Source organism: Acromyrmex echinatior, chromosome 16, assembly GCF_024713525.1.
Source record: "Acromyrmex echinatior isolate Ae372 chromosome 16, ASM2471352v2, whole genome shotgun sequence".
NCBI lineage: Eukaryota > Metazoa > Arthropoda > Insecta > Hymenoptera > Formicidae > Acromyrmex > Acromyrmex echinatior.
The window spans coordinates 6793619-6812219 of NC_141867.1; the positions used below are offsets into that span (position 1 = coordinate 6793619).

The 18601-nt window shown below is 33.8% G+C and overlaps 2 protein-coding genes across 4 annotated transcripts in view; one reads left to right on the forward strand and one right to left on the reverse strand.

Moving 5' to 3' along the window:
* Nucleotides 1-18601, reverse strand: part of Cad99C (cadherin 99C) — a 129145-nt gene that overhangs the window by 86117 nt on the left and 24427 nt on the right. The window lies entirely within an intron of this gene.
* On the forward strand, nucleotides 1142-18318 carry LOC105149012 (Uncharacterized protein C15orf61). 2 transcript variants are annotated; one of them, XM_087414667.1, is made up of 4 exons: nucleotides 1142-7284; nucleotides 9974-10131; nucleotides 11371-11614; nucleotides 12561-18318. In XM_087414667.1, the coding sequence occupies exons 2-4, from the start codon at nucleotides 10018-10020 to the stop codon at nucleotides 12686-12688; spliced, it is 486 nt and encodes a 161-aa protein (XP_087270793.1). In that variant the 5' UTR covers nucleotides 1142-7284; nucleotides 9974-10017; the 3' UTR covers nucleotides 12689-18318. The 2 variants fall into 2 exon arrangements, with proteins under 2 accessions (XP_087270793.1, XP_087270794.1); XM_087414668.1 differs by lacking the exon at nucleotides 1142-7284 and having other exon boundaries at nucleotides 7296-10131.

Here is an 18601-nt window from a genome sequence, read left to right on the forward strand (position 1 = left end):
ATAGAGTAAGACAATATAAGTAAAAGAGATACAATATATATATATATATATATATATATATATATATATACAGGAAGAAAGTATATACAATACTTTCTCTTTCGTAGGATTTTGATAAAATCGTTTAGGATTAAACGATTATAGGATCCATTATAGGATCTCTAAATATATTTAATATAGAAAAAGGTAATGCTTTAATGTTAGTACATATCATAAATAATGAAAAATTTGTTTCTGAATTAGAATTACAGTTTTGACTGAAACATTCTTTATTTTTCAAAATTAAATTTTAAAAAATTGCTCATTAAATTATAATTTCATCTTCTTCGAAATACACGAGCCAAATATATATGCACAAATTCATACAAAAAATTTAGAAAGAAATAATATTTCGATATTAATACGTTATAAATTTATTAATGAAAAATATATGCTTGAATTAGAATTACAAGATTACTTCTACAATTTTATAATTAGATTCTTGTGTGTGTATGAAAGATTGCTTATATAAAATTATAATTCAATCATTTTCAGAGTGTACGCGTCAAATTAAATACTTTATTATTCACATACAGAATTAATATACATAACTGTAGATTTACCATAAATTCCAAATCCTGAAAAAAAAGAATTCTGCATTGAAAGAGATAGAACGACGTTATCCGTTTGCATCGTCACAACGATCGGAATCGCACGACTGATCTCTCGACAAATTACTTCGTGCAGCCGGAAGGCGTGTTTTAGATTATGGTAATACGGCTCTCTCAATCGGGCAACTGTTAAATCGAGGAAACGAAATTCTAATTTATAGTCATTAGATAATAATAAATAAGTTTAGAACAATCTCCCTTGCATAGAAATAAAGAACCCTTAAGAGAAAGTGCAAACAATGTTGCCCTAAATCATGAAAGATGTTCAGTTAAAACTCAGTTCGGAGAAATTTATCTTATTTCTCTAACGCAGTTGAGTATTATATATTCTGGCAAGTACATTATGCTAATAGAATTTACTAAAGTGAATAAAACGCGAATTTGATAAAAGTGTGCAATTAGTGTGTTGTACAGAGTGATAAACAAAAGTTTGGCCACAAAATTTTGTGTTTATCATTAATAATGTATTATTGAATCATTAGAAACATATATTAGAAAAAAGATAAAATCTGGAGTATTAATTATTATATATATCTTGTTAAATACTAAAAACAATAATTAACTGGAAATGGCCTTTAGCTTTGATATAAACTTTAGAGCGCTTCGAAAATGTACCAACAATGGCCACGTATTTGTCTATGGAATAAATTCTAGACAGTCAATAGAGCAGTTTTCAATTCATCTGCATGCCGATGTGAAAATCTTTTTTTAATAAGATGTATTTAATAAGATGTAACTCTGACACTTCACTTAATTTTTTTTTTAATATGTATTACTAAAAATGATTTAATAAACACAAAATTTTGTGGCCAAATTTTTTTCACTCTGTATTAATACTCACTTTTTTATTTTCTGATTTTTTACAATAAATTCTTTATAGATTTTTAAAATGCTTGTTGACATTATTATTAAATTGACGATTAATTTAATTTGAAATTATTTCAGCTTCAACTTTGCGACTGCGTTTTCAAATCTGACAAATCGAGTCAGTAGATTATTTATAAAATTAAAAGATGTATTTATAAAAAATTCGATATAAATATTATACAATAACATTTACATACAATTCTTTTAAAAATATACCTTATAAATTTCTAAAGTAAATTATTAAAGTATACGTAAAAATTACTTCATAATTTTGATATATTTGTTAAAGTGATTAAAATGAATGTGTAACATGAATGATCCAAATAAAGGGCTGGAAAATCATTATTTGAACTAAGAGTTAAATATCAAGCTTATTATTCCGCTTTGATCAAAAATAGAATTAGTCCTTCAATTGATCAATTTTTTAATTACTGAGTCTTTTTATCATAAAAACTCTAATATATATGTAATATGTGTATGGATTGGCATTAAAAAATATTGTCCAGTTACTTTATTTACATACGATGTGCAAAGTAACAGATCAGGTATCCTACGATGTTTACGTGTAGACGCCCAATGCTGGATCCCGTTAGGCCGTCGTATGTGTTCATCCGCGACTAGAAAAAAATCCGCGTTATTACACGTGCGCGCACTCGGTAATGCGCGTTGCGCATAATGAAGGAGCGGGCATCGTCTTCGAGATGCGACAGGACGCGACGCAAACGGCCATTACATCATTTATCTTGCGGAAATCGTAGGACTCGTATCGAAATGGTCAACGCTACATGTCCCATCCGTGTAACGGTGTGTGCGGCCACGGTGTCGCGTATCTCATGCTCGCGATCGACGTGTGCGAGATACGTAGGTGCGGAGACGCGTCGCGTGCGTAAAACGTGCGTGCGGGAGTATGAATATCGCATCGGCAGTTTCAGGAGGAAGTTGACGAGGAAGCGACGCACAAACTGTATTACCGTAAGGTTGTATTGTCGTGCACGATAAAGATAATTTATTTGAAATACACTATAACAAGGAGACTTTGAATAGTCTTGTGGGATGGGATTAAAAGTTGCACTTTGATGTACGGTTATCGCAGAAAGAAATTTTGCTCGCACTTCCTCATCACCGTCACGCACGTTGATTGAACAGCAGTTTACGTCAAAGGTATCAAATATAATTATACAGGATGTTTTTAATATAATAGAGAGCCTTTTTCTCTAAAATAAATTAATGAAGGTCAAATATCAGGATCGTGATACCTAATGTTTCTATGTGAATGTTTATAATTTCCAGTTCAAGCAAACTGCACACCGATTATCTGTCAGTCATGAAATACAATCCAAACTAAAACTGAGGCGTACGTAATATCATTAAATTGACGAGTGATTTAATATTACTGATGTTAACGAGCATATTTAAAATACTAAATATAAAGAATTTATTGCGAAAAATGTCACTTCAACTGGAATTCAAGCCTTATAGATTTTTCCCTCATTCCCTGATGGGCCTTTCTTCCCTGATAGAAGAAAAACTAAAGACAACTAAAATAAAATAAGCTAATCTTGAAAAAGATTGGCTCAATGTTCAATTTTTAAGAGTGAGATTTCACCCTTCAGAATAAGATTTATTATAAAAAGTTTGGGACGTAATATTATATATAAAGTTTTTAAGTTTTAGATTTCTTTAAAGATACAGATAACAATTCCCTAGAATTACGTTAAAAATGCGTGCATCTAAAATTATCTCTCAGGATTCTGTATGATTTTATCCCCAGAAGTTAGTTAGCAGCATATTTTGCATCTTTGAAAAGTCCAGTACGTGAACGTGAATATATTACATTCCGCCCGTCTTCGTAGACGCGTCGCCTGATAATGAATCTCGGTGGAGAAAAGCTGCTGCCTTTATGACGTTCTAGTCGATTAAGCACGATGTAATCGCAACTGCCCGCCGGCAGACGTTTCCTGCGTCTCTCTTCGTGTAGGATTGGCGACGGCGACGTAATCCAATTTGATGGTGACGGCATCTTCGCGCGATCCCGTCCTCTCAGTGTCATCCCTTTCTACTAGTCGTTGTGTCATGTGTGTTGATATTACTACTTATCAATATTTCTGCCTCTGAATATTTGTCTTGACATGAGGGATACAGCATGAAAAATATAGCCCTGTTATTTGAATCTTCATGAATATAAAAAAGAAGTTTGAAAAAGTCAGTCCAAAATGTTAAACATAGATTTTTATGAAAAATGTTTACCAAACGTTCTACTAGATCACAAAATCATACTGATGAGAATTTTATGTATAGAGATAATCAAGAGAACCAATATGGTGACTTGGAAACAGGATTGCGCCGCCTTTTCAATATTTCGTTTTTTTTTTGTGATTATATATTAATTCATTAATCTTATGAACTTCGCAGTACATTCTTTTAGTCATTTGAATGACCTTCGGTCTTTTTTATTTGCTTTCTTCTAAATTCTGAAAAATGGAATGCATCGTAGGTTCTATCATCATTCTATCATTGTGCTACATAAAATCCTTTCACTAGTATGGTTCTGTAACCCACTAAAACGTTCAGTAAAAGTTTCATGGAAACAATTTAGTTCAACGTTTTAGATCGATCCTTGCAGCTTTCCTCTTTTTCTCTTACAAAAAAAAGACTTGAATTTTGTCGCAACGTTAGTTTCCTGTTTGACGATGAGAATATTGGAAAAACTGTTAGATTTAAGCATCCCCCATCGTCGCTCGTGCACGTTAATAGCGCAGCTATAATAAACACGTGGATGTTAATGAGATACGATCATAATTTATAGGACGCTGTATAAGTCGCGGCGGTATGTGAAAACGATGCTAGGTGTGGCAACCGAAGACGCGGACTCGGAGTGATCGTGAACGGGAATTCTGAAATAGAATGATAAGACTCCACGAATAGTCCGGATATATAGATTCGCACGTGTACTCGCTGCGTTATAGCCACCAGGATGGCACTCATTTAAAACAGAGCGAAAGCGACATCTTGATGATGCTATCATCCACGAGGTATAGTTTCACTTATAGAGGCTTTATCGCCAATTTTACATAACGATACTTGCATTCCAATTCGAATTATGAATACTATTCTGGATTTATTTACGATGCAAAAGAGGACTGATAACATGTGCTGCACTGAAAGAAGAGATTGGCTACTGCAGCAAATTAGATGGTAAAATATGACCTAGCATTTTTAATTGGCTATAACAGCCAATTTTTGGTTTTAGCCTACCTATAATGTTAGTATAGTATCAATAGTCTAACGCAATCAAAAATTGGCTACTGCAACCAATTAAAAATGCTATGCCATATTCAACCAATCTTTTCTTTCAGTGTGTTTGAATTCTCTTAAATATTTATACACATTACATATAAGAAGTCGTCTTACTTGTTGAATCAGAATCGAACAAATTCGTTTGTCGAAAAAAAATGGAGCGCAAAATATTCTACAAATGTGACTTTTATAGCAATTATTTTCTTGGCACAATTTCACGAGCGAAATAAAAAAGCCTGATGAAAGTGGTACGTATGCACCTACAAAAGCATAATGCATAAAGAGGTACATCAAAGATAATAATTCACAATACCGTCCGAATCATAACGGACATAATGCGTCGAGGAAAAGATCGCGAAGATTATTATGTGAGGCACTCGTTTTGCAGGTCGCAGCCATTTTGTCGTTCCAAACAGCAACTAAATGAACAAGATTTATCATTTGTTAATGTCACGAATGTCATGATAGTCTAGAAACGCCGTTGTGTTAACTAGGTCATGTGACATGAGCGCGTTACTCTAAATTGACTGGCTAAATGTGTCACGCGCAAATCGGATGGTGATAGGCACGATAAATCACGTTAGCGGAAGTGCAACGCTGACATTGTCAGCTAGACACGCTTCGACCTTCAAATATAATATATATGTGCAATTGCAATCGCGTAGATAGTTCACTCCGAATCAATATCTGCCGGCGGCGAAAAACAACATCAGAAGTGGTTTCATTGAGAGAATGTGGAAAGAGCAGTCTCGATATAAATGATATTATTATGCAATATTATTATGCAGAAATAATCTCCTTTAAATACATTGAGAGATGTATTTAATTTATTCAATGTAGTCATAATTTATTTCTAAACGTGACCGACAAATTACAGGAAGAAATCTTGAAAGAAGTACTTGCAAGTACTTGCAGGATAAATAAAGAACTCCATTATTAAAGTCTAGAAATTGTCTTCTTGGATATAATCTGTTTTATTTTTCAGTTTCACTTTTAAACTGGGACATAAGTTATTCCCAAGAATTACAAAGTGCTAAAGTTATTCTTGGTGAAGAAATACCGTGCATTTTTCTTATTGTCCTTATCTATGATTTATGATCCGTACTTATCGAAATGTCGTATCGAAATCGTCTTGCCATTCTTAAGAAGAAGACGTGCCTCCAACAAGTCCAACCGATGTAAACATGAAAAAAGAGCCCGCTGCATGGAAATGAGAAAACAAGATGTACCGCAAGTTCGTCGAGAATGATAGCCTGTCAAGGCTGCTGCTTGGACAGTCTGACCTCATGCCACGAGGCCACGGCGGTATATTTACCACCTGGAAATGCTTAGAAGGGGTTCCTCATCCACGTTTTCTAATAGTCTATTATTGGACGGTCTTATTGAAGAGAATGCTTTAGTGAAGACCGCCACGCCTGTCGCGTGAAAATTATGGGGTAGAGAGCATAACAATAAAACACACGGCAACAAATTATCTTGAGTCGTCGTAACTTTGATTTGCATTTTAATCTTTTCAATACAACATTTTATATACATTGTAATTCAGGTATTATTCGAAATTGAAGGGATCGCACGTAAGATCATAATTAATTTTCATCTTCAAAAAGTATTTTAAAGTAAACAAGTTTTTTTAATTATGTAATATAATATCGCTTCCTTACTTCAAAATACAACTTAAAAAATTAAGTATCTCAAAAAAGAGAAAAAATATTTTTCAATTTAGAAAATTATTAACTAATTATATATCTGCAAAAAGAATACAACCGTACATACAAGAATATACAATATTCTTAAGATGATCAAATGTCATTTTTGTTTCATATAATTCTTTTAAAAAAATCATTCTTTTTGAATTGTGACGATTTGACGATTTTTTTATATTTATAAAGCTAATTCACTTTTAATATTTATTTAATTCATTCCTAGTAATAACTTTTTTACATTTATTTCTTAAAAAAAACATAGTACAACGCAAAAATAAATTATTATAATAAAAATATAATAATATCATATAATTTTTTAAGTGAACAAGTTAAACATTATATTTATAGTACTTTACTCTCGCTTCGGTTTCAATCTTTCATTCACGAGTCGTGTCCAAAAGATCCAAAGAATACTAAACAGAGAAAACCTTTCAAAGAGACCGCCATACGGAATCGATACTGTACGACGGCGGCGCTCTGAGTTTCGTGCCATGTCAATTATGTAACCACCACAGCACATGCTGCGTAATACTTTATCTTCACTTGTATTTATTCAATCGCGAAAGAAAATTATATGCGTCTGTATCCATGTGAGAATATGCACGCTGTAAATCGTGAGTGTCGGTATTTATGACGTTTGTACCAAGTAAAGTAGTCCTTAAGCGAGCAGCATCGAGCAGCATCGAGCAGCATCGAGCAGCATTTACTGGCCCAATGACTGCAGCCATCTATTTGCCAACACAATAGCCTCACGCATGCGTGAAAGAGTGAGCCAGCAGTGATATAGATATAACAGATTTCAAATATACTAAAATCTTAAAAATCTTAGCAAGACTCTTCTAGTTTTTTTCTTAAACAGATATTTATTAGTGCAATTCTTGCAGAATTAATATCGAAGAAAGTAAGATAGATAAGAGCTAATTACAAATGTATACTGTACTTATTTGATTGATATCTGCAGCGGAAAAGTATGAAATTCCGCAAACGCGATTACACAGAGTTAATTTAAATTCGCAGTACGATTTTTTAAATATTATTGTAACAATAAGAAAGAATTAGATCAGAAGGTTATCGCCCCATCGTAATTTGCAATGCGAGTAAGAACGAGATTCAGTCTGTACATTTCCGATTGTCTGACTATTATCAGCCAGTAGAAAGTATTCACTTTCTATTGCCATTTAAAAATAAGTGCGCAAAAATTTCAAAGGAGTTTTATATTTGCTGAAGAACGTATTTCTTCATTAATATTTGTTTTTATTAATATTAACTTTAATTCAGGATTGGCAAGTAACGCTTGAGTAACGTTACATTTTCTTCTGAATAACGTAGTAAAACAGTTACATTTTTGGTTACATGATAACGATTTTACTAGTTACTTTTCGTTATTTTATTTTTATTTTTATTTACGTAAAAGTTTTAATTGTAATTGGAGCATATATACATATGTGTACACACACACACACACACACACACACAACACACACACGCACGCACGCACGCACATTTATCAGTATTTGAGTTTTATTCTTCTACTAGAAAATAGAATTCTAACATCTTTTTTATAGTTAATAATGTAAAAATCATAATAGTTATAACGTAAGAATCTGCATACAATAGAGTTTTTCATTGGCAGAACTAATGCACATTCAGTGCACTTTAAAGCCGCTGTACAATCGACGCAAAGATGTATGGTTAATAAAAATATAGAAACGAGTTGAATCGCGAAATCTTCAATACATTTTATTATGCTATTTGATAAAGTATACTTTAGCATTATATCATCTCAAATATCTTATTTTTACATTTAGATTAGCATACAACGGCTTCAATATACACTAACAATAAATAAGCACAAGTTTTGTCAATGAAAAACGCTATAATATTCTATTAGTATCAAGAACAAAAAGTAACAACTCATTACATTTTGATTGACGGTATGGTAACGAGTTACTTTTGCAAATCAATAACAAGTTACGATAACGACAAGTTATTTTTTTAGGAAAAAGAACGGTAAGAAGTTATTTTTATGAGATAATGTTGCCAATCCTGCTTTAATTTTAGTTCAATTTATTTTTCATCTTTTTCTAATTTTATAGCCGGTATTGGTTCTTATATTTACGACCATCTTAAGTACAGTCTTAAGATGTCATAAACCAATGACGGATTAATATCTTAAGATACGTTACTTCAGATGATCTTGAAACAGAAATGGTCTATGAATACCGGTTTAAGAATTAGAAAAAGATGTAAGTTAAACCGAGATGATGGGACCTGTTCTGTAGCTCTTAACGGCTGTAACTGTAATGTTACAGTATCATTACACAGGTTGTACATGGTAAAAAACCTGCGCAAAGACAATGTAACACTACAGTCGTTAACAAGAGTTATAGAACAGGCTCCTAAAAGTTAATCTACATTGATGGAAACGCATTAGACTTGATTAGATAATTGTTAATAAAAATTGACGACAAAACCGAACGTTTTCAAACGACAAATATGAAACTGCATGGCATGAATAACGGCGTGTTGAACATTAACTGGTAATCCAACTTCGTACAATTACGACACCCATCGCTCAAAGTATTCCTGGAACTTCGCGACTACCTCGATGAAGCAATCAGAATCGCATAGCGGCGAATTCACGCACGCTGATGTGCAAAAGTTGACGCACGCGCGCCATCAATTACGTTGTTACTCATTCCGCTCTGACGCAAACACGCATAAAAGACAGAAACGCTAACGTTACACTGCGGGACACGATTCGCTTCCACCGTGCGATCATATTGAACCTTGTTAACCTTGACATTTTGAGCAACTCTCTTGCCGCGCGTTTATTTTAGAAAGGCAGAACGACATGTCCCATGACGAATTCCTACCCTGCGGGTCGATAAGCGATACTATTGAGTATGATTTCTTCTATCATCATCTATTTATGTACAGACTCTCTTAGAACCATTGCCGCTCTTTCCAACAGCATGTTCTTCAGTTGACGTGTATGGCTGTCTTCTCTCGATGACAAACATTTTATTCATTCTTCCTCATAAATCTTTCATGTTAAATTTTCTGATACTTTTAGTAAAGTAAAATTAGCTAAAGAGAATATTCGATTTTTATGAAACTTTTAATAACTTGAAAGTCGCTTAGATCTCCGCAACTTTATTTATGGAAAAAACCTCATAAAATTTGCTCTCTTTTTTTAGATTTCTGATCTAATTTTTAATTGTGGTTACAATCCTTGTAATGTCAATGTTTTTAATATAACAAATAAAATATTTTATCCCGTTTTTTCCTATACATTCATTATTTTCAAAAGAAGAAAAGTTATTACATTTGATAATTGCTTGGGTAATTATCTTTAATATATTTGATAAATATCTTTTTATTTTATGGTCTTTAATAAAAAAAATACTCTAATAAAGAAACAAATTTTCTCAAAATTTGTTTATAAAATTTAAGATCAATGGGGATCGCGCAAATTTGATCAGAAATTGATCAGTGAAATGCAGTCACGGATAATCAACTCGAGCATCAAATCGAGAGCAGTGTTCTCCACGAGATATGTTAATCTTTGGACAAAGATATTCCAGAAGAAGAAGAAACCGTTAGCTTCAGAGGTTAGTGGGTCTCTCAGTTTCTCATGAATTAATTCGGCCACTCCCCTAATTATCTCACGCGTTGTATTTTTTATCGGCCCGAAGGAGATCTTTTCTCAGAGGACCGTGCGCACTTTCCCCGGACACTCTTACGTAACAATACACGCTCGTGTTACACTTAGCGTGTCTCCATTCCCGTGCCACTACGCGATCGCACGACTGTGATAAGCACGTAATTCTTCCCAGTCGAACAGACTCCAAGTATCCAAGTTTCAAGTATATTGTGTATTCCACCGAATGATTGCACAAGTTGCAAATTACTTCCGAGCGTTCTTACAGTCTTGAAATAGATTTGCAGTACAGCACTTATCCAGAGAGAAAACAACTCAATTTATATTTTTACTCCTCTAAATATAGAAAAAATGATAATTTTTGCGATTTCATAATCAGTATTGTTTATAAAATTAACGTACATTTCATTCAGACACACTGAGAAAAAAAATTTGTCCAACTAACTAAAAATTTGGTTGTTTGCAGATTTGGTTAATTCGACAAATTCTATTAAATAAAATTTGTTGAATTAACCAAATCTACAAACAACTAAATGTATTTAATTCGTTGAACAAATTTTTTTTTCTCAATGCAGGTATTAGACATAAACTCTTTTATTAAAGTTATTTATTATTAAATATAAACTCTTCGCGTTTGATGTCATACTTTCTTAAAAATTGCTTTAATCTGTGCCGCAATGCAGAAACTTTTTATATGTAATTATTATGATTTCATAAATTTGAAATCTTCATAGAGTATCCATTGCAATTCTTCCTCTTTTTTTTTTGAACATTGGATAATTCTAGAATCTTACTTTACTGTGGTGCAAAGTTACTCCTGCCGGTGCAATTTAATCCCGTCCTGCGGTAACGTGAAACGGCAAAAATATATACAAGTAATATGATCGTACGTTGAAAAACGACATTATAGCGACTGTCTGGTCATTTCCGAATGGCATGCGCAAATTCTTAAAATCCCTCCTTTTAATACTTTCATTGCGGCGGGTTAATTTCTTCTATACACACGGAAAGCCGGAAGGGCCAGCTTGACGGCGGTGTTAACGAGTCGACGCGTCGAGGAAGAGACGTCGTAACGGGATGTAACGGTTGCGACTTTGTCCCGCGTGCTCGTGATGATCCCCGAGGATATTTCCTCGATCAGTCAACGTGTACAAAGTGGCCCGACGTGATTGCGGTATCTTCAATGCAGGTCCTAACGAGCTACCTATTGCAAACCGACGAACCCCCTTGGACTTCATACTTCGTCCGATACGCCGACGTGGTGAATAATCAGCGGGGAATGTCACACTTCAATTGGCCAGCGGGCGGCAGCAATTATCACGTACTTAGGACCGGCTGCTTCCCGTACATCAAGTATCACTGTAGCAAGCGGCCGATGCAGGATCTCAGTAGCGAGGACAGATTCTTCAAGGCGATCAAGATATTGAACCTTGGTAGGTTGCAATGGTAGCCGGACGCTCGTGAAAAGAAATTCGCGTTCGGAAAGGTGGCCTTGTTCATTTACGCCACTCGGATGCGATAAACCGGCGAGCTCGTAAATCCTATAATTACCGCGAACACGAAATGTCATGGAATCCTCGATATTAATTCTATAAATGAGATTCTTTGTTTTTTTAAATCTATAAAGATTATTACTTCAATTGAAATGCAGAGACAGTGAAAAAAAAATACAGTGAAAAAAATATATTAAATTTTAATAAATATTTGTTTGAATAGTTTTGAGTAAATATTTATTTACTGTAACTTAATGTTTATTCAGTATACTACTCGAAAAACTATATATTAAGATTTAATAATTTTTTTTATTGTATCGATTATTTTTAACTCGTTGATGATTAAAAATAAAGGAAAAGGTTCGGAAAATTTAGTTCAGTTAAATTTAATTAAATTCTTATTGAAGCGAAATTCTTTTCCTTTTTACAATCTTGATTTAAGAGTTGAGATCAAAGTTTTTAATACTGCAATAAATTATATGTATATACTACTTATTTATATATGACAGCATCATAAAAATCTTAAAAAAAAAATACTACACACAAATTCATAAAGAAATTAGTTTGCCACCAAGATTGGGAGTTCCGAGACTGTGTGAGACACTGTAAATTCACAGTTACCGCCGCGTGATTAATTCAGTCAGTATCTAAAGCAACGATCGGAACAAGGCGTCGTAACACAGACCGCGGTCTTACTCGATTTAATTTCCGACATACGAGAAGCAACGTGGGACGACGAACACGTTGTCCTTCCACAGCCAATGTCTTGTCTCATTGAGTGCTCTACCGATCTGGAATTAGCCATGGCGAACGGGTTCAGCAATACGACGACTTGATAATCCTCCTTTCTGACTTTTTGTTTCCTTACATTTGTTCGATGTACCAGGTATCCCTACTCTGATGTATGGACTGGCTGCGACGCAGCTTATCCGACACCGTGAGATCGTGAAGACGCCTCGAGGTGACGTGACGATCTATTTCTTGCTACCAGAGGACAAAGGTTCGCAGTACTGAGACTTGCACCCTACAACGCTAATCTGCGTCGAGTCTCACATCGTGGCCTTCCTCGGAGATGACGTTAACAGCAACGAAATACAAAATTGTACCGATGACTGTTGCTTCTTTTTTCAAGAAGTCTCCTTATTTCTCGTTATTTCATCGAGTTCTCAAGTACAAAACGAAAAGAGAATCGAACGGCGCAAGAAACTCTCAACCTTCTGAATATTCTGCTCTATCCATAACAGATGCGACTACCAATATTAACTGAGAAAATGAAGAAGCTGAAAAACAATTCTGGATAGTGCCGTTTTTTCTTATAAAAGAATAACGATAGGATTTATCCAATAGCTCAATACGACAAAGTCAAGGAGTTAGTTTAGTTAATAAACGACTTGAAACAGACTGTTCTTTTCTTTTGCTTTCATGATCGCTTTATGCGAAATGTATTTTTGGGAGGTTTTTCAAAACGTCATGTGATAAATCTCTAAATACAATCGCAAATAAAAATTGAGCTAACAATGAAAAGTCAAGGTTTACTTCATTATATCTAAAAAATGTTATAAAAAAACTAGTTATTTTTAATCATCTTTTTAACTCAATAGATAGCGCGTGCTAGTCATAGCTTCTCATCCATCAGTCAATTAGAATAGCGAAGGCTTTCATCAACGGCGACGCCAGTCACGTATATGAATCCGCAGGCTATCGCGATAGTCTCATGTCAGGCTTTAGAGGATCTAAACGCAAGCTCTTTAGAAACTTCGACGACGCGCTGATAATGCGAGGTCTCGTTAATGAGGATGGCCGCCGGCGATCCATGCGTGAAACAAGGTGCGAACGCACATATAGTTAGAACGGTTTTCTAATCGACTAGTACTATGTTCCTCCCTGCATCCAATGATGCATTAATGACTCGGCCAAGTAGTTCTCCGCTCCACACCTATTACCGTGGAAGACGTGTGCGTAATATCGACTATGAAAACTCTTCCGTTGCCGACCATTGGCGTTGAAATTTGAAATTTACGAGCGCACGTGATCAATGCGATATATAATAATATGTATTTGTATTGATCTTTAGGATCAGAGCATGAGTGTAATCAGGATTTTGTTTAAGAGGGAGGTCAAATTAGAATTGAGACTTTTGAATCCCGAAAGGGAGAAGGGTAGTCGAATGGATTATTGGACTTGTTATTTTGTTTTATATTATTATTTTAATTAGTTGCTGGCAGGTAAATCACAAAATCATATATTTATTTTACTAATTAATTTTATTTTTCTCTTAAAATTGTAAACTGATATTTCGAACTGAAACAACTTAAATTTATAACACTTCAGCCGTCTTGTATTCTTAAAAAATCTTTCTATAATAATCTTTCTTTTTTCTAAAATTAATTTTTTGACAAAACTCATTAAACATAGTCTGTTTGAGCAATTTTAATTATTTTTGTTCTTTAAGATTTAGGAGATGGCTTTTTCCTACTTTCTGCTGGCCCATTAGTCTATTTTTTAAATCTTATAGCTTTTCCTGAATAAGATATTATCACTCATTATTTCATTGTATTTGCCTCAAAATATAACTTTCAGTGTCACTATAATGGCTGTCTCATCCTATAAAGGTTAATTAAAATCGATGCAATGCACGTGTGTTATGAATGTTATAATCAGCGAACGCATGTGTACATCTTAATTCGAATTGACAGATACCAGATAGCACATTGTCGCTTTAAATCATTTCTGAAAGATGCGTTCCAATAATCATGCAGAATCGAAATTGTAGATTATCCACAAGCTTTGGCAACGTGCGACAATGTTAAAAATAACTTCCTTTAAACTTGGTAAAAAATCATACAAGTATATCTGTAGTAATTTGCATTCTTCTTTGACTTACAATTACTTTTTATAGAGATAAAATATATTTCTAAGTTTCTAAATTCCTTATATTTCTGCAATTAAGAATTATTCTAATTATATAAGTCTGTTTTTTTATTCTTGCACTAGAACTCTCTTTCTCGCTCTAAATATATATCAAACATAACATAAACCTATCTCATATAAGTTTTGAAAGTGTACATTAGTTTAACTACAGAAAACAAACCCTATATTGTTTACACGTCTCTTTTCTAATCCGTTTTACAATTAGAATTGTATTTTCTGTTTTATAAACATTAGAGAAAGAGAGAGAAAATTAAAAGAAAACTTTAAACTTTCTATCGTATTTTATTACATTTTTTTTTACTTATCATTATATAATTTTACGCTTCATTAATTTTCTTCAATTTTTTCGAGCTTAAGATAATAAAATACTTTGAAACTGTAAATATCACGAGATTTTATGTACAATAGTTACAAGTATAACTAACGATCTGCCAACTATTAATACATGACTACCGTTCAGACATTAATAATGGGTTATCGTGGTAGTTTCTGCAACCATATCGAATCTGGAAATGAAACGTGGTGAAAGTAAATGGCAAAATCAGCAATGACCTGCGATTTTTTTTTTTGCGAACATATCAGGTTAAAAGCGTCATCAACAGGTGATATTTGAATCTTATGAAACCGATGACAAATAAAAATTCGTTAGCAAACCGTCAAGTTATGCAATGACATCTCGAGTCGTTTCCGCGACATTTGTAATTACACTGGAAAGTTTCCGTCGTTTCGAATGTAAAGAACGACTTCCGTTTGGTGACACGCGCACAGCGCATGCACTTCTCCGAATAGTCATTTATCACTTACTGATTACATCGATAAACAAATAAAATAAATAAAAAGTCGAATTAAAAGAAGTATTAATTAGCGATTGACTTTCACATTTTAACATACTTTCACCGATCCGTACCCTTCCATCCCGTCATGGACGACGTCTTCGATTTTCTTATTGCCTTTTCAGGGCACGCAATATTCTCGTCTTTTATTAATGAGATGTAATCCGAGTATTGCGAGAAAGCGGAAAACATAACGATCGTGTATATATTATTTTCGAAGTATAAAAGAATAACTCTATCATAAAAACAATTAAGAAACATAAAACGTGGAACTGTTACAAAATACCTACTTAAGTGTGTGTGTAAGATTCTTATTAGTAACGATATTTTCAAGTATCTAGTAAACTGCGTAAGACTCTGCTAGAATTCATAAAACATCACAGGATTGGTTGGATTTCACTGATAACGACAACAGTTCTGTCGCAGCTCATTATATACATATATTTGCAATCTTTAATGAAATATCAATTGGAAAATATTAAGCGAAACAATTTTAACAAAAAGTCAATTTTTTAAATCTCTTGTACCGATTACTTTTATCTCATTGGTCAAGTCCCACGAACCAGTGCATTCAGGCATGACGATTATCAGTTGATTCAATTCGCGGAATTATTCGAGTATTCAACGCTCATTAAATTTGGTATCTAACAGATAACGAGATTTTCTAGAACGGTTTAAAGTTTTATAGCAGATCGGTTGGGTGCACTCTCGAGTTCCTCGCTCCAGGTGATCTTCTCATGTAGGAGGATGATTGGAACGAAAGACGAAGGAAAGAAAAAGAGAAGGATAAGGGAAGGTGAGAATTTTACGAAGCTCGTTAGGAACGTTGTGAAGGGCTAGTTATGCTGATTAGATCGAGTTTACATATCGAGAATGTGCAACTACACATATTAATGATATCATCTCGGCGCGTGTAAGGAGCGCATGTTTCTACCGGGAAAGTAAGCCGACCAGTGCCGTAAAAGTCGCAGGTTGAAAAGAACGACTTCTCGTTTTTGCAAACAGGATGATGGCGATAACGATAACAGGGTTTAACCCTTGGCGAACGCCTTACCATGCCAATGTAGTCGCTAAACAACACCGTGTAACGACGAAAGGCAGAATAATTGATAGGAATGAAGGAGACCCGATTGCAACGTATTATTTCCTACGATTTCGCTTCCTGCATGCCCGTTATCCTTTCTAGAGCAACATTGTAAATATTGGAACAGATTCTATTATATTATTATATTTAAAATGTTCGTGATATTCAAATAACGCCTTGAATTTTATTAAATTGTTAAATGTTTATCCTTAATTGAATTGAATTTAATATCTATATTTTAAAAAAATATAGAAAATGCCCGCTAATTAAATAAGCAACATTAAATTTCTTTTTCTATTTTTCTCGTAAAAAATAATTACACTTTTAACTATTATTATATACGACAAATCCACGTAGTTATAATGCATGCAGTAATTTGTTTATAATATCCAAAAATATCTGAAAAAGAATAACGGTTATGTAAAAAATAATTTAAGTTATTTTGTATAAACATTTTATAATTTATCTCTTCGCTGTCAATTCTTTCGAAAATTCATGCTTCTTTGCTGGACTTAATATATGCATAAGAAGCTCATGTGTTATACAATTCCATGTTCGAAGCGAACGAGAGAAATTCTCGGAGCGACATATTTGCATCACACGCAATTAATTTCGCGCGAGGCTTCACAAGCGTGCTACATTTGCATGTCCCGATGATCGTGGCGCTATTCTAAAGATAGTGTCTGCTTGTAACCAGGAACCCACGGCGATATTAAACGCTTCAATAGACTTCGATCATCCCGACGTCGACACGTAAAATTTGCGAGACAAAAACTGTGAAAGCCATCACGTATTGTGAATATAAAACAATCGTATTTTAAAGTAGCTAAAGTAAGTGACTGGTTTTAGATAACTTAAGAGCGATTTTTAACAATAAAAATAAATTAATGACAAATCAAATTTTCACAAATTCAGTGTTCTCTTTCTCTGACAGAAAAATTTCTTCCAGAGCAATTTTTGATAATTCGACTTTCATTTTAAATTGCGGAAATTTAAATTTATAGATATATAAGTTCCGTAACAATAAACTGATTGAGCAGCAAATTATACAGAAATACTATTTTTATATATTAAAAGAATTTATATTTGACTAATCTTATTAAAGTGAATTCACCTGGCGCCAATCATCCTTGCCCCCGTGACCCGAAAATACAACGTACGCGTACTCACTCAGCGAATACCTCACAGCGGGATGTGCAAAGTCATCGTACTTTTGTTTTCGATTCGCAAAGTTACGCGCGTGACGTTGCATTTGTCGTACTCGCATTTTTGCTCGAACCTACTTTTCGATGCAGAAAGAAAAGCTAAATGGAGCAACGCACCGTGCAAAATAAATAACGCTCCGGAACATAAGAGATAACATCAACAGCCACATCCATCCGGTGAAGTGCAGATATATAGATGCAATAATGATATCCGGTTGAGACCTCTCTGGTCACGCTTTTAACATTTAAGGGCATGGCCTTTTTTATAAAGAGAACGAACGGCTTTGTACCAAAATTGAGAAATAGTCTTTCAATTTTCTCCGAAGGAAAAAATACGATGGTTTAATGTCATTAAAATGCTTTAGCAATGATAACGTTATCATCATGATATTCGCTTAATAAATCAGTCATTTGCTCTTAAAAGTATATCTATTATATAATAGTATCCAATAAACTTAAAAAAGATTTCTTAAATATTCATTTATTAGGTGTTGGAATTAATTCGTAGCGTTTTACAAGTAATGGGAAGTACTTTCATTAATGTATTTTTTAATGCTCATGTGAAATAAATAACATTCTTTCATTAAAAAACGCTACGAATTAATTCCAACACCAATAGAAAAATTCATCCTTGAATAGAATCTTTTAGTTCATCCGTAAATGTGCTCCTACAGAAATTCTTTTCAAAATTTTTTCGTCTTATCATATCTGATGAGAAAAACTGATAAAAAGGAAAAAATACGGAGAGGAGAAAAAAGTAAGTTTTAAAAGCATGCTGAAAGCGTATCTATCTACCGGGATTATCATCGCATCCCGTCACAACGATGGATATCGGCTGAATCACGAATACTCTTTTCGATTTATTTATTAGTGT

What these genes read in the sequence shown, in the direction of transcription:
- LOC105149012 (XM_087414667.1), top strand. Translation starts at nt 10,018, where the DNA reads ATGCAGTCACGGATAATCAACTCGAGCATCAAATCGAGAGCAGTGTTC. An exon ending in AGAAACCGTTAGCTTCAGAG is followed by an intron (nt 10,132 to 11,370) that starts GTTAGTGGGTCT and finishes TCTTCAATGCAG; the next exon opens with GTCCTAACGAGCTACCTATT. An exon ending in GATCAAGATATTGAACCTTG is followed by an intron (nt 11,615 to 12,560) that starts GTAGGTTGCAAT and finishes TCGATGTACCAG; the next exon opens with GTATCCCTACTCTGATGTAT.